General features: G+C 53.3%; 1 protein-coding gene across 2 annotated transcripts in view; it reads left to right on the top strand.

The window, feature by feature from the left end:
* The window catches only part of USP43 (ubiquitin specific peptidase 43), a 76,850-nt gene that overhangs the window by 39,560 nt on the left and 19,307 nt on the right, over positions 1–17,983 (top strand). The window contains exons 9-12 of one of the 2 annotated variants that reach the window (XM_062216008.1): positions 1,020–1,123; positions 6,327–6,404; positions 7,682–7,808; positions 7,919–8,267. In XM_062216008.1, coding sequence (XP_062071992.1) covers positions 1,020–1,123; positions 6,327–6,404; positions 7,682–7,808; positions 7,919–8,267 — 658 coding nt within the window. The remainder of the gene's footprint in view (positions 1–1,019; positions 1,124–6,326; positions 6,405–7,681; positions 7,809–7,918; positions 8,268–17,983) is intronic. The other variant, XM_062216009.1, reaches the window with a different exon arrangement.

A 17,983-nucleotide genomic window follows, 5' to 3' on the forward strand; every position in this document is an offset into this window, starting at 1 on the left:
GAGGCAGCAGGTGATGGCTCAAGTACTTGGGTCTCTGCCACCCCTGGGGCAGACCTGGATTGAGTTCCTGGCTCCTGGCTTCAGCCTGACCCAGCCCTGGCTGTTGTGGGCATTTGAGGAGTGAACCAGTGGATGGAGAGTCTCTGTCTCTCCTCTCTCTGTCACTCTGCCTGTCAAATAAATAAATAAATAAATCTTTTCTAAAAAGACTAAGAAAAAATAGTATCTTTTTATGTGGCTTGTTTTGAAATACATAAATACTTATTTTGCATGTGATACTTAAAATGCACATTAACTTGCTTTTAGATCATTTCTTCATGGTGGTGATAATAATTGTGTTATTAAACTATAATAAAATTGCCTACTAACAATTCACATAACTAATTTATTTTCCACTGATTGTACCAGTCTCTGATCTAATTAAACACATATTATATAAATACACTAAGGTCTGGTGCCGCGGCTCAATAGGCTAATCCTCTGCCTGCGGCACCGGCACACCGGGTTCTAGTCCTGATCGGGGCATCAGATTCTCTCCTGGTTGCCCCTCTTCCAGGCCAGCTCTCTGCTGTGGCCCAGGAGTGCAGTGGAGGATGGGCCAAGTGCTTGGGCTCTGCATCCCATGGGAGACCAGGAGAAGTACCTGGCTCCTGCCTTCGGATCAGCGCAGTGCACCGGCCGCAGAGCGCCGGCCATGGCGGCCATTGGAGGGTGAACCAATGGCAAAAGGAAGACCTTTCTCTCTGTCTCTCTCACTGTCCACTCTGCCTGTCAAAAATAAAAAATAAAAAAGTAAATACATACATACACTGAGTTCATTTTGAGAGGGAAGATTTCACACGTGAAGCACCGCAGTTTTTCTCTCTCTTGGCTTTGACTAGCATTTATGAAGGGAAGATTAAAAATGCATTACAGGAAAAGCAGTTACTTTTGTGTGTGTGTAATAGACGTGTCACTGTAAATTTAAATCAGCTTAGGGACTACCTGGTGAGCCGCCGCCTCTGTTTTTGTCTCTGCAGAACCTGGGGTCTCTGTTCTCCATCCGGGTTGTGGGCCTCTCCCTGGCCTGCAGCTACTTGTCCCCACAGGACGATCGGCCCCTGTCTCAGTGGGCAGTCGACAGGTAAGGGGATGCCCCTGCTTCATTAAAAGAATGCACGTGGATTCCTTTGAGGCTGTGAAGCAATCCGTTGCTCATCAGATTAACTTATCTCAGCCACTCACCTTCCAGTGCCAGCCGTGTGTTAGGTCCTTGGGTTGGTCCTGAGCTTTAACCCTCGTGTCTGAGAGAGGCGCTCCTGCGGCCACTTCAAAGACAAGGGGACACCGAGGCTCCTAGCAAGGACCTTGCTCACCTTCACTCTGCCACTCCATAGCTGGTCCTAATCTGAACCTCTGGTGGTCTCCCTCCAGACCCAGATTCATTGCTTTAGTAGGTCCTGCTCCTGCTCCTCCACCAGGTCCCCTCCAGGGCAGGTGACAGTTCTACCACCGAGTCATCAGCCCCCAAGCTGTAAGAGGTGTGGACGATGGCCAGGGGAGAAAGTCACGTGGCCGTGTCTCTAGTGGCTCTCATTTGGAGAGCCTCCCTGTGTCCCTGCTGTGGCCTGTCACCACGTGCAGCCTTGCAAAGCCCCCCCGAGAAACACTTGTGCTCGACACATTCAGCCACATTCTCCCACAGACCTGAGGTTTTCAGTAAAGGCCCCTGGGTGCCTGATTTGGTCAACCAGAGCTGACTGGGTCTGCAATGTGGAGGTGGACTCTCGTTTTCTAAAGAGACCAGGAAGCAGGAGAGGGCCAGCTGGGCTCCACCCCACCCCCACGTCCTCCTCAATTGGGGATGCTCTGCAGGGGTAGGGGGGCAGGACCTGCTGCAGCTAATGGGAGAAGGAAGCACAGGGGAATGGTGCTTAGTCTCGGAAACGAGAGCTGTGCCCCTCTCCGTGTGTTCCACAGATGGTGCCCGGCTACAGGTTCACCATCACTAGGCTGTGACAGGCACCTGGGAGATGGGAAGGCAAGGATGGGCTTTGGGGTAGTGGCTAGGACAGCACCTGGGACATCCCTGTCGCATATCCCAGTGTCTAGACTTGAGCTCCTGCCCTGTTCCTGATTCCAGCTTTCTACTAACGCACACCCTGGGAGGCAGCAGGTGACAGCTCAAGTCCTTGTACTTGGGTCCCTACCACCCCATGTGGGAGACCTGGGTTGAGTTCCTGGCTTCATCCTGGCCCTGCCTGGCTGTAGTAGGCATTGGGGGAGTGAACCAACGGCTTGAAGATGTCTGTCTGTCATCCGTCTCTGTGCCTTTCAAATAAATAAAATGAATACAAAAATTTTAAAAGAGATGCTAAAGCAGCAGGACAGGGCAATCTAACGTCTGCTGAATTTAATACTTTTTTTTTTTTTTTTAAATACAGCCTGTGCCTTGTATGTGCCTCTCCCCAACCCCTGCCCCCACTGGCCACTGGATCCTGTTTTAAAATGTAGGGTTTGGAAACAAATCAACAGACTGGTCTGTCACCATCAGTAATTGGAGAAGCACTGGGAATTAGTAGAGCTACGCAGCAACTTGGTCACCCAACGGGTGCCCCCTCCTGAGGCCACATCTGTCCTGCACACCTGGTGTCCACTCAGTGCCAGCGTCTCCCTGGCACCTGGGCCCTGTGCACACCTCCCCAGCCCCTGGCAGCGCCGTCCTTGGCTTCTGTCACCACCCCTCCCTCGCCTCCTTCACAGAGCCCTGCACTCAGCCTCTTGTTCTGCCTCCCCCTGCACCTTCTTGTTCTAGAAGTCTCCTCCTTTTTATTATTTTTTTTTTAATTTTTTTTTTTTTGACAGAGTGGACAGTGAGAGAGATACAGAGAGAAAGGTCTTCCTTTGCCGTTGGTTCACCCTCCAATGGCTGCCGCGGCCGGCGCGCTGCGGCCGGCGCACTGCGCTGATCCGATGGCAGGAGCCAGGTGCTTCTCCTGGTCTCCCATGCAGGTGCAGGGCCCAAGGACTTGGGCCATCCTCCACTGCCTTCCCGGGCCATAGCAGAGAGCTGGCCTGGAAGAAAGGCAACCGGGATAGAATCTGGTGCCCCAACCAGGACTAGAACCCGGTGTGCCGGCGCCGCAAGGCAGAGGATTAGCCTGTTAAGCCACAGCGCCGGCCGAAATCTCCTCCTTTTAAAAAAACTTGTGACAACATACCCAGAGCTACGAGTGACCGTCTCCCAAGGTGCACATTAGCAGGAAGCTGGACCTGGGAGCAGATCTGGGCTCTGAACCTAGGCCATCTGATGTGAGATATGGCGGCCCCGAGCAGTGTCTGAACCACTGTGCATCATTTTTTCAGGCTGAATTATACCATATTCCATTGAGTGCCTGTGTGACCCAGAAAGATGCCTCCTTGAAGAGTAACCCCCCCCCACCCCTCCCTGGGGCTCTGCACTCTACCTGTGCCTTCCACCCTCAGTGATTCTGCTCTTGGTTCTGTCTGCCACCTGTTGGTCAAGGGCCCACAACTCTTTCTCCCCAACCCCGATTTTTCTCTGAGTTGCGGACCTGCCCGTCCTCCTCCAGTGTCTCATAGACTTATATCGCTTCTCAATCTGGACTCTTCTTACCTAAGCCTTTCTTCTTCCCCTCCATAAGCCTCGTGACTCTACCATCTGCTCAGGAGCTCACGCTGGGAGCCTGGGGTCATCCCTGATCCCTCTCACCTTCTCCTTACACCCCTCCATCATCATCAGGTGGAATCTGTTCCTGATCCTGCTGCTTCCTCCACTCCGATCCCTCCCCTCCACCTTAACCCACCATTGCCTGAGGTCAGCCCCTACCACCTCTTCACTTGGGTGCCCTGGCAGCCTCCTATTTGACTCACCTGCCTCTACCTGCATTCACACTTGCGCATTACAAACCCTCCAGTGACTTCCGGCTGCCCACAGCATAAAGTGCACACTCCCAAGACGGGGCATACCATGCTATATGGCCTGCCTCTCTCTGTGCCTCAAGTGTCCCAGCACATACTTTTCCCCTGCTGAGCCCTTGACCTATGCAATCTGTCCTACCTCCTGCACCTGCCTGCCTACCTCCTGCTCACCTGCCCTCCAGGGCATCAGGCATACTTTGTGGCTGCTGACAGTGATCTCTCTGTGTGTGCTTCTCCCGTCAGAGTCTGAGCTCCTTGGGGGTGGAGATGGTTCCAAACAGACACTGCTTGGTCCAGCATCCCTCCGTGAATACGGCATGCTGCTGTCATTCCTCTTTAGCCAGGGCTCAAGCCCCAGGAGATGATTATGCTGTCTGATGAAGGATCCGTCCCATGTAGAGACAGGGCACTTGTGGGCTATAGCTTGCTCCTCTGCTGTTTTGTGGCCTGGGGAGTTTCCGTATGACAGAGTTGGCTTCATGCTTCCCTATGAAGCCAGCAGTCTTCTTTTTCCTCATCCATGTTTATATTCCAATGAAAATATAGACTGGATTGAGGTCAAAATTTTATATTTATTGAGGGTGTATGCTTAGCCTAGCCATAAAGACATCATATTTCACATAAGAGTACCAGGGTTTAATATCCAGGTCTGCTCTGGATTCCAGCTGCCAGCTAATGTAGACCCTAGGAAGTGGCAGGTGATGGCTCAAGTCGTTGGGTTCCTGCCGCCCATGTGGGAGACCTGGATGGAGTTCCCACCTCCTGGCTCTAGCCCTGGCCCAGGTAGGCCACTGCAGACATCTGAAGAGTGGGCCAGCAGATGGGAGCTCTATCTGTCTGTCTCATCTCTCTGCCTCTTGATTAATAGGCAGATAGATAGATAAGGCTAAAGATTAACAAATGCGGCCGGCGCCGTGGCTCAACAGGCTAATCCTCCGCCTTGCGGCGCCAGCACACCGGGTTCTAGTCCCGGTCGGGGCACCGATCCTGTCCCGGTTGCCCCTCTTCCAGGCCAGCTCTCTGCTGTGGCCAGGGAGTGCAGTGGAGGATGGCCCAAGTGTTTGGGCTCTGCACCCCATGGGAGACCAGGATAAGCACCTGGCTCCTGCCATCGGAACAGCGCGGTGCGCCGGCCGCAGCGCGCTACCGCGGCGGCCATTAGAGGGTGAACCAACGGCAAAGGAAGACCTTTCTCTCTGTCTCTCTCTCTCTCACTGTCCACTCTGCCTGTCAAAAAATAAAAAAAATAAAATAAAATAAAGATTAACAAATGTGGCTTACATGGGAGTCCAGCTTGGACTTTGGAATATGCTCTCCCCTACCTGGGATTAAGTGACTCCCCACGCCCTACTGCCCCTGTCAAGGTGTAGCTCCCCAGTTATAGGCTTCCCTTGTTGAGCAAACTGGGGACTTTGGGGGTATTGAGGAAATAGCTTTAGATGAGGGCTCCCCAGTGTGTCTCCTCTGAAACAAGCATTTGTCTCAGACCTCCAGGCTCCCATGGGCAGGGGCAGAGCTGCTTCCAGGAGACTCAAGGCAGGGAGGAGGGAGGCAGCCAGGCTGGGGAGGATTACAGCGGCAGAGCTGAGAGTTAGTCCCAGTCCTGCCAACCAGTTAAGGGGCTTCTCCTCTGGAAGAGGTGAGCAAGGTGAGCAAGGTGGCGGCTGCGTGTCCATAGCTCGTTCTCCCTGAGGCTACAGAACGAGGCGGAGGGCTGACTAGTGTTTGTAGGGCTTGCCGGGAGGCGAGAACGTCTCCCAGACACCCCATTCCCAGCTCCCTCCTGGCTCCTGTTCTCACGGGAAGTTGCCACCACCCAGCGTCTGGCCGTGTGACTCCCATGAGCGCAAAGTCTTTTACTGCATCTTGGTGAAAGCCTGGGCCTCAGCTGACAGCTTCCTGTTTTCCTTGCAACAGTTTCTTACTAACTTTTTTGACTGTGGACTTCGCTGTCACCTGTCTCCCATTTCTTCTGCCTTGAGGCCAACCAGCTTTTCTGAAATGGGTGGAGCCATGTAGATGGGAGGAGCTATAGGATGACACACACCAGAGGGTTTGGAAGATGACTTGGGTCATGGAGCTGGGCTTCAGGGTGCTCCTGCGTGATGCTGGGGGTGGGGGTAGGGTTGAGAGGGTGTCAGCAGCTCTCTTAGGGCTTCAGCACCACTGGGTGTTTGTAGGCCAGTCGTGTCGAACTCCCCTGTGCACATCACCAAGGTTTGAAAGGGACAATTGATCTGTGCCCCCATAGTAACCAAAAGCCCTTAGAGCTTGCAAGCTCCCAGAGCCATGGGGACGAGCATGAAGAGGTGGGTTTGCGACTGAGACTTTAGCAGACCCAGCAGTGCCCCCGGTGGCTGGCCTAGGCTGACAGTCAGTTGGAGGCATTTCTGCTCTCTCCCCAGAGCTCTGCACCTGCGGAAGCCGGGGGGACCTCCCCACGTCAAGCTGGCCGTGGAGTGGGACAGCTCTGCCAAGGAGCGGTGAGTTCAAGGGCACTGGGGCTTTCTCCCTTCTCCCTGCCTTGGGCACCTTGGAGGCAGCTCTGCCCCTCTGCAGGTGGAATGCAGCAGGGTTGGGACAAATACTTGATTCAGAGGAAATTGCTGAATTTAGGGCACCGGGAAGCCCTACACCTAAATCTGTTTCTTGAGTTGCCTAAGGCCACCAGCTGCTACAAGGAAGAAATGGGATTTTGTTGTTGTTGTTGTTGTTAAGACTTATTTATGGGGCCGGCGCTGTGGCTCACTTGGTTAATCCTCCACCTGTGGTGCTGGCGTCCCATGTGGGCACCGGGTTCTTGTCCTGGTTGCTCCTCTTCCAGTCCAGCTCTCTGCTGTGGCCCGGGAGGGCAGTGGAGGATGGCCCAAGTGCTTGGGCCCCTGCACCCACAAGGGAGACCAGGAAGGGGCACCTGGCTCCTGGCTTCGGATCGGCGCAATCCATCTGTGGTGGCCATTTGGGGAGTAAACCAACAGAAGGAAGACCTTTCTCCCTGTCTCTCTCACTGTCTATAAGTCTACCTGTCAAATAATAATAAAAAGACTTATTTATTTATTTGAAAGATAGAGTTACAGAGAGAGAGGGAGAGACAGAGAGAGACAGGGGTCTTCCATCCACTGGTTCATTCTGCAAATGCCTGCAATGGCTGGAGCTGGGCTGAACTAAAGCCAGGAGCCAAGAGCTTCTTCCAGGTCTCCCATGTGGGTGCAGAGGCCCAAGGACTTGGGCCATCTTCCACTGCTTTTCCAAGTGTATTAGCAGGGAGCTGGGTGGGAAATGGAGCAGCCAGAACTCAAACCGGTGCCCATATGGGGTGCTGGTGCTGCAGACGGAGGCTTTATGTGTTACTCCCCATTGCCAGCCCCAGAGCTGGGATTTGAGCCCAGGCCATCTGGCTTGAGTCCCAACTCTGACTCTTAAACCATGACACTTGCCGGCCTGTCTACCAGTGAGCGTGCTAGCCTCACTTTGAAAAAGGACAATGTTTGGGCCAGCGAGTGTTTATTGATCTGCTACAGGGGGCTAGGCTTTGTGCTCAGATGGGGGAACGAGCCCAGGATTGGGGCCCTGGAGGAGCTGGTGGGGGAGATGGATGACTTAGGGGGGCAGTGTGCTAAGTGAGATGGAGGCCCAGGGTCCCCAGGAAGCCGCGGGCAAGGTGCTTTGGGTCGCCTGGTTTGCTGCGGGGAGAGGCGTGCACGCGCCGCCCTGGGAGCGGGGAGCCCTGAGCCCGTGGCTGTCCTCTGCCTTCCCGCAGCCTGTTCGGGAGCCTCCAGGAGGAGCGGGTCCAGGATGCCGACAGCGTGCGGCGGCAGCAGCAGGCACACCAGCAGCACAGCTGCACCCTGGATGAGTGTTTCCAGTTCTACACGAAGGAGGAGCAGGTCCCGCCCGCCCTGGGGTCCTCTCCCTTGGCCGGGAAGGGGGCTAGGTGGCCCTGCGGTGGGGGCTCTGGGTGGGGCGTGGCCTCACGGCCCCGTGGCTTCCTTTGCAGCTTGCCCAGGACGACGCGTGGAAGTGCCCGCACTGCCAGGTGCCGCAGCAGGGCACGGTGAAGCTGAGCTTGTGGACCCTGCCCGACATCCTCATCATCCACCTCAAGAGGTTCTGTCAGGTCGGGGAGAGGAGGAACAAGCTGTCCACGCTGGTCAAGTTTCCGCTGTCGGGGCTCAACATGGCTCCCCACATGGCCCCGAGGGGCAGCAGCGCCACGACGGGGCCGGGCCCCTGGCCCTGCTGGCAGCAGCCGGCCTGCCTGCCCACCACCTACCCCCTGGACTTCCTGTACGACTTGTACGCTGTCTGCAACCACCACGGCAGCCTGCAAGGTGGGCATTACACAGGTGAGCCTGGCCCGGAACTGGCGCCCCGTGAGCGCCGAGCCCTCTCGGGCGCCCCCGTGGGCTGGCTGCTCCCCCACGTCGGGCAAGAGGCCAGGGCGCCTGGTCCCAGCTGACGTCGGTGCAGGTGTTGCGCTTGGGACGTAAGCTGGTTACGGCCTGGATCTTTAACCCTTAGAGGAAGATAATTATTGGAACCGAGGGGAATGGTTGCCTTCATCTGTGATTCCCACACAGCGGATTTGCCTTTTTTTTTTTTTTTAAATTCTGTGGGGTGTTTTCAATTTTTAGTCCTCGGAGGAACTTGGAAAGACAGAATACAAATGTCTCGACAATTTTCAATGGTTTGTGCCAATCCTTTTTTATTATTTTTTAATTAAAAAAAAATGTATTTGAAAGGCAGAGTTACAGAGAGAGACCTAGAGAGAAGGAGCTCTTCTAACCACTGGTTCTCTCCCCAAATGGCCCAGATGACCCAAATGACCAGGGCTGGGCCAGGCCAAAGACAGCAGGCTGGGACTCCATGTAGGTCTTCCATGTGAGTGGCAGGGACTTGAGCACTTGGGCCATCCTCTGCTGCTTTGCCAGGCACATTTGCAGGGAGCTGGATCAGAAGTGGAGCAGCCGGGACTTGAACCAGTGCCTGTATGGGATGCTGGTGTCACAGGTGTTGGCTTAATCCACTGCACCACAGCACTGGCCCAGCAAGTGACTTCTAACATGGACAAGTCCCCAGACCATGTGGGTGCTGTAGGTGGGGGTCAGAACCCTTGGTTAGGGGCAGCAGCGCACCTTGCCGAAGCCTCCTAAGAACAGGTGATGGATCTTGACAGTTTCAGTTTTTCTGTATCAGAAAGTGCCTCTGAGGCCGGCGCCGCAGCTCACTAGGCTAATCCTCTGCCTTGCGGCACCGGCACCCCGGGTTCTTGTCCCGGTCGGGGCACCGATCCTGTCCCGGTTGCTCCTCTTCCAGGCCAGCTCTCTGCTGTGGCCAGGGAGTGCAGTGGAGGATGGCCCAAGTTCTTGGGCCCTGCACCCCATGGGAGACCAGGAGAAGCACCTGGCTCCTGCCATCGGATCAGCACGGTGCGCCGGCCACAGCGCGCCTACCGCGGCGGCCATTGGAGGATGAACCAACGGCAAAGGAAGACCTTTCTCTCTGTCTCTCTCTCACTGTCCACTCTGCCTGTCAAAAAGAAAAAAAAGAAAAAGAAAGTGCCTCTGTGTCCAGCCTTGACTGACAGCCCTGTTGGACCTGAAATTCAAGATTGACAACCATGTTCCCATGGGCTTTGGACCCTGTCAGTCACCGGTCCATGGGGACTGGAGTCTGGGATGGGGTCTTGTGACTGAGACAGGGGAGGCCTGTTGCTTTCCCAGTCGCCATAGCAGTGAGTTGGATCGGAAGAGGAGGAGCTGAGACTTGAACCTGCACTTGAATTTGGGATGCCATTGTTGTGAGAGGTGGCTGTGCTGCACCACACTGCCGGCCCCTTATGCTTGCTTTTTAAATTTAATTTTTGGAGTAGATAATATGTTCCTGTGGTTCCAAAATGAGGTAAAGTTCCTATGTCTGGGATCCTACTCTGGTCCCAGGCAGTCTTTCCCTGAGTCTTGGAATGCAAGCACAGCAGATGCAAATAGGCAGGGGCTTGGTCCAGGGCCCCCTTCACTTCACAGAACCCAAGAATGCCCGAGTTCTTTTATAAAATGGTGTAGTATTTGCATATCCTCCTATATAGTTCATTTTTTAAAAATTAGTTAATTTGAGAGGCAGAGAGCGAGAGCAAGCAAGCGAGCTCCTATCTGCTAACTTCACTCCCAAAAGCCCACAGTGGCCGGGGCTGTGCCAGACCAAACCCAGGAGCAGGGAACTCCGTCCAGGTCTCCCACATGGGTGGCTGGAAGCCAGCTACTGGAGCCATCCCTGCTGCCTCCCAGGATCTGCTTTGGTAGGAAGTGGAACTGGGAGATGAAGCTGTGGAGCAAACCCTAGCACTCTAATACGGGACGTGGGTGTCCTGGCTGACTTCTTAACCACCCGGCCCTCTTTTAAGTCCTCTTTAGATTATTTGTGACACCTAATACACTGTAAAGGCTATCCAAATAGCTGTTATGCTCTATTGTGTAGGGGGTAATGACAAGAGAAAAGTCTGTGTTCGGTTCAGATGCAAACCCCCCACCTCTAAATATTTGTTCTAAGGTTGATTGATTCCATGTATGCAGAACATGTGGGTCTCGAGGGCTAAGTGTATACAGTTGTGTCTAAGCTTTGCTCCCCATACTCCTTTTTATTTATTTATCTTTTTAGGATTTATCTATTTGAGAAGCAGAGTTCCAGAGAGAAATCTTCCATCCACTTGTTCACTCCCCAAATAGCCACAACAGCTGGCCAGGCCCAAGCCAGGAGACTGGAACTCTGTCCAGATCCCTCACGAGGGTGCAGGGACCCAAGCACTTGAACCATCTTCCACTGCTTTCCCAGGCACATTAGCAGGGAGCTGGATCAGAAGTAGAGTAGCTGGGACTTGAACTGGTGCTTGTGTGGGATGCCCGTCGCGTTACAACCTGTTGCCTCACAATTCCACTCCCCATCCCCTCCCCCTTGCCCTTGTACTTTTTTTTTTAAGATTGATTTATTTGAAAGGTAGTTACAGAGGGGCCGGCACCGTGGCTTATTTGGTTAATCCTCTGCCTGTGGAGCCGGCATCCCATATGGGTGCCGGGTTCTAGTCCCGGTTGCTCCTCTTCCAGTCCAGCTCTCTGCTGTGGCCCAGGAGGGCAGTGGAGGATGGCCCAAGTGCTTGGGTCCCTGCACCTGCATGGGAGACCAAGAAGAAGCTTCTGGCTCCTGGCTTAAGATCGGCACCATGGCGGCCATTTGGGGAGTGAGCCAACAGAAGGAAGACCTTTCTCTGTCTTTCTCTCTCACTATCTGACTCTATGTGTCAAATTAAGAAAGAAAGAGAGAGAGAGAGGGAGAGAGGGAGGGAGGGAGGGAGGGAGGGAGGGAGGAAGGAAGGAAGGAAGGAAGGAAAGAAGGAAGGAGCTTCTTCCAGGTTTCCATGTGGTTACAAGAGCTCAAGGACTTGCGCCGTCCTTTGTTGCTTTCCAAGGCACATCAGCAGGGAGCTGGATCAGAAGCAGAGCAGCCAGGACTCGAACTGGTGCCCATATGGTTTGCCAGCGTCGCAGGTGGCAGCTTTACCTGCTGCGCCACAATGCCAGTCCCTCTTATATTCCTTTTAAGCACAAGGATAGAATTCTATGTATATAATTCTATATAATTCTATTGGCTTTTTTTTTTCACGTTTGTTATTTTACCCATTCAAAAGGCAGAGAGAGACAGAGATCTCCTGTCTGCTGGTTCACTCCCCAAATGCTTGCAACAACCCAGCCTAGCCCAGGCTGGGGCTGGAGCTGGGAGCTCCATCAAGGTCTCCCACATGTGTGGCAGGAACCCAGTCATTTGGGTCACCACCAGTGCATCACAGGGTGCACATTAGTGGGAGGCTGGAGTCAGGCTCTGGAGCCGGGAAGCACAGGCACTCAGGAGTGGGAGCTGGGTGTTGTAACCACTGCACTGAGTTCTGCCCAGAGCTCCTTGTTTCATACAATCTCTCAGTATTTCCTTATGGATGGGTACCACAGTTTATTTCATGGACGTAGAGGCTCTTTACGAATTTTCATTATAATGCACTGAATAGCTTTATACATTGTACACTGTGTGTGTGTGTGTGTGTGTGTGAACTTTCCCATTCTTTGTGACAGGTGGAATAACTATCTCCCGGTTCTCTCTGTGCTGTAGTCCTGAGGATCTGAATTGTTGACTTGACGTGGTGAGCTGGGGTACAGGCGATGGATTGCTGTCCTTAAGACACAGAGCTGCCCCTGGGCTGCCTCGGTGGACTCGGGTCCTTTCAATGTGAAAAAGGATGCTGTGGGGGTCGGGGTGATGCAGCACCGGGTCACTGCTGGCCTTGACAGTGGGCAAGCTGGGGGAGGGTATGAAGGGCAAGAGAACAGGTCATCCCCACGGCCCGCCAGGAGCACTGCAGGGATCGGTTCAGATGTTTGCCTTCTGTGGGTCCCATCAGCCACGGGTTGAAAGTATTTGGAAAGAGAATTGCATCTGTCTTGAACGTGAACCGTGATGCACGTGTGTGTTGTCTAAGCCCCAAAGTGTGGGTGATTTGCACTCTCTAGTAGTCTAGCGTTTTCTTCCTTTTTTTTTTTTTAAGACTTATTTATTTATTTGAAAGAGTTATGCAAAGAAAGAAGAAGAGGCAGAGAGAGAGAGAGAGAGAGAGAGAGAGAGAGGTCTTCCATCTGATGGTTCACCTCCCAATTTGCCGCAATGGCCGGAACTGCGCATATCTGGAGCCAGGAGCTTCTTCCAGATCTCCCACACAGGTGCAGGAGCCAAAGGACTTGAGCTATGTTCTACTGCTTTCCCAGGCCATAGCAGAGAGCTGGATCAGGAGTGGAGCAGCCAGGACTCGAACCGGTGCCCATATGGGATGCCGGCACTGCAGACAGCGGTTTTACCCACTATGCCACAGCGCCATCTCCTCTTCATTTTTTCTTTCCTTGTCTTTTTTTTTTGATACTTGAGATTTCCTCAGCTGCGTCTTCTGATGTGTTACAGAGCTGTTTTTCCTTCACTTCGGCTTTCATAATTTTAACTTGTAAGTGCTCCTTCTTGACCTAGATTTTTTTTTTTAATTCATAATTTTTTTTTTTTTTTTTTGAGAAACAGACACAGAAAGTGCCCATCTGCTGGCTCACTCACAATGCTCACAACAGCCAGGCTGAAGCTGGGAGCCAAGAACTCCATCTGGATCTTCTCTGGGGGGGGGGGGGGGCAGGGACCCAACTACCTGAGCCACTGCCTGCTGCCTCCCAGGGTCTGCTCTAGTACAGAGCTGGAGTCAGGAGCCAGAGCTGGGAATTGAACCCAGGCACTGCAGGATGGGACATGGGCAGCCTAAGCACCAGACCCTCCAGTCCTGGGCCTCTGGGGGGCTCAGCTGATTCTCTTCCTGCCCACTGCTCCATGGACACTCAAAGTGGACTCCCTCAGCTTGTCGCTGCCACCCCATCTACTGCTGGGCTCTTGACATCTGAGCCACTGCCTTCTCTCCCATTTTCTCTCTTTTTTTTTTTTTTTTTGACAGGCAGAGTGGACAGTGAGAGAGAGAGACAGAGAGAAAGGTCTTCCTTTGCCTCCAATGGCCGCTGCAGCCGGCATGCTGCAGCCGGCGCATCGCGCTGATCCAAAGCCAGGAGCTAGGTGCCTCCCCTTGTCTCCCATGCAGGTGCAGGGCCCAAGGACCTGGGCCATCCTCCACTGCACTCCCGGGCTACAGCAGAGAGCTGGCCTGGAAGAGGGGCAACCGGGACAGAATCCAGCATCCAAACCAGGACTAGAACCCGGTGTGCCGGCGCCGCAGGCGGAGGATTAGCCTAGTGAGCCGCGGTGCCAGCCTCCCATTGTCTCTTAGCACTGTGGGTCTGTTCCATTCTAGTTCTTTCACTTTCTGCAAGTTTGCTCATTTCACTACACTGTAAAAACCTGAGGGCCAGATGTTGGCCTGGTGGTCAAGACACTGCTTGGGAGGCCAGCGTCCCGTATCAGAGTCGCTGAGCGTGAGCCACAGCTCTGCCCTCTGGTGCAGCTTCCTGGGAGCATGCATCCTGGGAAGCAGCTGCTGGCTCAGGTAGTAGGGACCCTGCCACCCATGTAGGAGACCTAGCTTGTCCTGGCTCCTGGCTTTGGCCTCAGCCTCGTTGTGGGCCTTTGGAGAGTGAACCAGCAGATGGGAGATCCTTCTGTCTCTGTCTCTCTCCTTCTCAAATAAATATGTAAACAAAAATTTTGAAAAAGAGAAGGGCTGCAAAACTTGATGAGTTTGGTTATATTTGCAAAGACTCTGAGCTGCCTCTGTGCCACTTTATATCAGTTGAGTAGGTCACCGCTGCCCGGGGGGCAGTGAGCCTCCATAGCCAAGGCTCTCACACCTGTGGATTCAGCCGGCTGCAGGTGGGACGCACTGGGAAAGGAGATGTAACCACATCTGCCATGAACGTGAACAGACTTTCTTGTTAGTGTTCCTTGCACGAGGCCGTGGAGCAGCGATGTGTGCAGTGTCTATGTTACATTTTGTGTTACCCGGCCTTTGGGATGAGTGAAAATATATGGCGGGGTGTGTGCCGGTTCCAGGCAGACACCACGCCCTTTTTTACCAGGGACTTGGCTGTCTATGGATCTCGGTGCCACGGGGCATCCTGGGGCCAGTGCCCTGTCGATTCTGAGGGGTGGCTGCATTTTCACAACTCACACAGCCTGTGCGTGAAGGACGGTAACTTGCAGTGTTGGCATCCCATTGTCAGGGCACCCGTTGGAGTCCTGGCTGCTCCATTTCTGATCCACTCCCTGCTACTGTGCCTGGGAAAGCAGCCGAAGATGGCTCACGTCTGGGCCCCTGCCACCTACCTGGGGGACCAGATGGAGTCCCTGGCTCCTGGACCAGCCCTGGCCATTACAGCCATTTGCGGAGTGAACCAGCGGATGGTAGATTCTCTCTCTCTCTTTCTGTCTCTCTCTCTCTCTCTCTGTCTTTCAAATAAGTAAAACTTAAAAAAAAAAAAAGTGAAAAGTCTTGATCCTGCCGTTGTTCCTCATCTATTTCATCTCCATTCCAGGTTAATAGTCTTAGTAGTTTCTAGTTGATTCTTCCATAGTTTCTTTGGGTAACTATAAGTAATTTTAAGTATATTTTCACATGCGAATATGTATTCTTATTTCTCATATTTCTTTCCACCCCTAATTTAAGTAAAACACTGTTTTATTGCATCTGGTTTTTTTTATCCCCCTTAAAATATATTTTGGAAATAGTGTCACATCCTCTTGTATAGAAAGCTCCTCCACCCTCTTTGATGAATGCACAGATGTGACAGTTTCTTAAGAAAATGCCCAAGGATGGACATTGGGCTGGTGAATTCTTTTGCTGTTAAAACTATTCCTGTCATGGGGTCAGCACTGGTGGCTCAATGGACTAAGCCTCCGCCTGCAACGCTGGCATCCCATATAGGCACTGGTTCGAGTCCTGGCTGCTCTGCTTGCGATCCAGCTCCCTGTTAATGCACCTGGGAAAGCAGTGGAAGATGGTCCAAGTCCTTGGGCCCCTGCCATATACATGGGAGACCTGGGAGAAGCTCCTGGCTCCTAGCTCCAGCCTGGCCCAGCTCTGGCCGTTGTGGCCATTTGGGGAATGGAGCAGTGGAAGGAAGACCTTTCTCACTCTCTGTATCCCTCTCTCTATCTGAAACTCTGACTTTCAAATAAATAAATAAATCTTTAAAATGTCATTTCCTGCAAGGTAGGATGGTTGCGATGGCTGGGCCAACAATTGATCCTGCACAAGGGGCGGGGGTGGGAGGGATCCCACTTCCCTATGGCCTTGCTGGTAGAGGCTGACTGATGGACTGATTGTGTCTGTGATAGAGATAGGCCTCTCGGACGATGTCACTTGTAGGCCAAGAGCTGAGGAAGAGCCAGACCCAGCCACATGAATAATGGGAGGAATCGCGTTTGGGGGCAGCACTGGCAGCATGGGCAAAGGCCCTACAGTAGAGGGTGTCTTGTCTGTTTAAGGCATGATGATAGCCTATCATGGCTGGCCATGTAGTGGTTCAGAGATAAGTGTCGCGGGATGGGGCAGGAGAAGTGGGCACGCCCAGATCAGGTAGGGCATCCCAGTCTGTGCATAAGAGTTTTTTTGTTTGTTTGTTTTTTGATAGGCAGAGTGGACAGTGAGAGAAAGAGACAGAGAGAAAGGTCTTCCTCTTCCATTGGTTCACCCTCCGATGGCCGCTGTGGCCGGTGCACCGTGCTGATCCGAAGGCAGGAGCCAGGTGCTTCTTCTGGTCTCCCATGTGGGTACAGGGCCCAAGCACCTGGGCCATCCTCCACTGCACTCCCCGGGCCACAGCAGAGAGCTGGCCTGGAAGAGGGGCAACCGGGACTAGAACCTGGTGTGCCAGCGCCACAGGCGGAGGATTAGCCTATTGAGCCATGGCGCCGGCCAAGAGTTTGGTTTTTTTCCAGAAGAGTGATGGGAAGCATTTGAAGCGTTGAAGCAGTGGAGCAAGGAGGTGACCCTGTGTACTAGTGGAAATAATCACTCTGCCCTGTAGCCACTGGGATTCCAGCCAGGAGGATGGGTCTGGTGCGACATGTGTGTTGACAGTCAAGGTGCTGCTGGGAGTTTTGGAAGGAGGATCAGTAAGACTGGCTTTTTGGATCGGGTGTGAGGTGAGAGGACCAAGGAATGGCAAAGGTGAACTTCCAAGTAGCCAGCTTGGGTCAGCGTGGGGGTCACCGTATGCAGGTCCAGTCCAACGTCTGTTTTTCTGTAGCCCTCAAGTTAAAAAAAAAATTTTTTTTTTTGACAGGCAGAGTTAGACAATGAGAGAGAGAGAGAGACAGAGAGAAAGGTCTTCCTTCCGTTGGTTCACCCCCCCAAGTGGCCACTATGGCCAGGATCCGAAGCCAAGAGCCAGGTGCTTCTCCTGGTCTCCCATGCGGGTGCAAGGCCCAAGCACTTGGGCCATCCTCCACTGCACTCACAGTAGAGAGCTGGACTGGAAGAGGAGCAACCGGGACAGAATCCAGCGCCCCAACTGGGACTAGAACTGGGGTGCCGGCACCGCAGGTAGAGGATTAGCCTAGTGAGCTGCAGCAGCGGCCTAAAATGGTTTTTATGACAAAAAAAAAATTGTTCTCAATTAAAAAATGTGTATAGAAAGAGAGAGGCGAGCCAGCCAGCTGTCCCCAGACACCCACAACAGCTGGGACTGGACCGCTGAAGCTGGCTGGGAGCTGGGAAGTCAACCCAGGTCTCTCCTGCGGGTGACTGGGACCCAACTGCTGGAGGCCTCACTGCTGCCTCCTCCCGCGCACATTAGCAGGAAGCTGGGTCAGGAGTCAGACAGGCACTGAGCCCAGGCCCTCCGACAAGGACCCTGGGCCTCCTAACCCGTGTCTTCACTGCTAGGCCAAATGCCCACCCCAGTGTTACAATTCTGGGGTGAAGGGAGAACAAGGAGGAGAATATATGGCAGAGAGTCTATATGACCTGCAAAGCCTGTGTTTGACATGAAAAGCAGAGTTTATTACCATCCAGATATGTGGTTTAGGGTGCCATCCAGTGAGTTGTGGAAGGCAAAGAGAAGGTTCTTTTGTTGTAGTGGTTGGGCACGTGTTGAGAATCTTGTTTATGAAGCTCCCTTAAATATTTTTTTAATTTTTTTTATTTTTTTTATTTTTTGACAGGCAGAGTGGACAGTGAGAGAGAGAGACAGAGAAAGGTCTTCCTTTGCCGTTGGTTCACCCTCCAATGGCCGCCGCGGCTGGCGCACTGCGCTGATCTGAAGGCAGGAGCCAGGTGCTTATCCTGGTCTCCCTAGCACTTGGGCCATCCTCCACTGCACTCCCGGGCCACAGCAGAGAGCTGGCCTGGAAGAGGGGCAACCGGGACAGAATCCGGCGCCCCGACCGGGACTAGAACCCGGTGTGCTGGCACCGCAAGGTGGAGGATTAGCCTATTGAGCCGCGGCGCCGGCTCTCCCTTAAATATTGGACTTCAGTTCCTAGGTAGGAACGAAGCACACCATCATCCCAGCAGTGATTCTCATTTGACCGTTATTGTGTGCAT

The sequence above is a fragment of the Lepus europaeus genome, chromosome 18 (genome assembly GCF_033115175.1).
Source record: "Lepus europaeus isolate LE1 chromosome 18, mLepTim1.pri, whole genome shotgun sequence".
Taxonomy (NCBI): domain Eukaryota; kingdom Metazoa; phylum Chordata; class Mammalia; order Lagomorpha; family Leporidae; genus Lepus; species Lepus europaeus.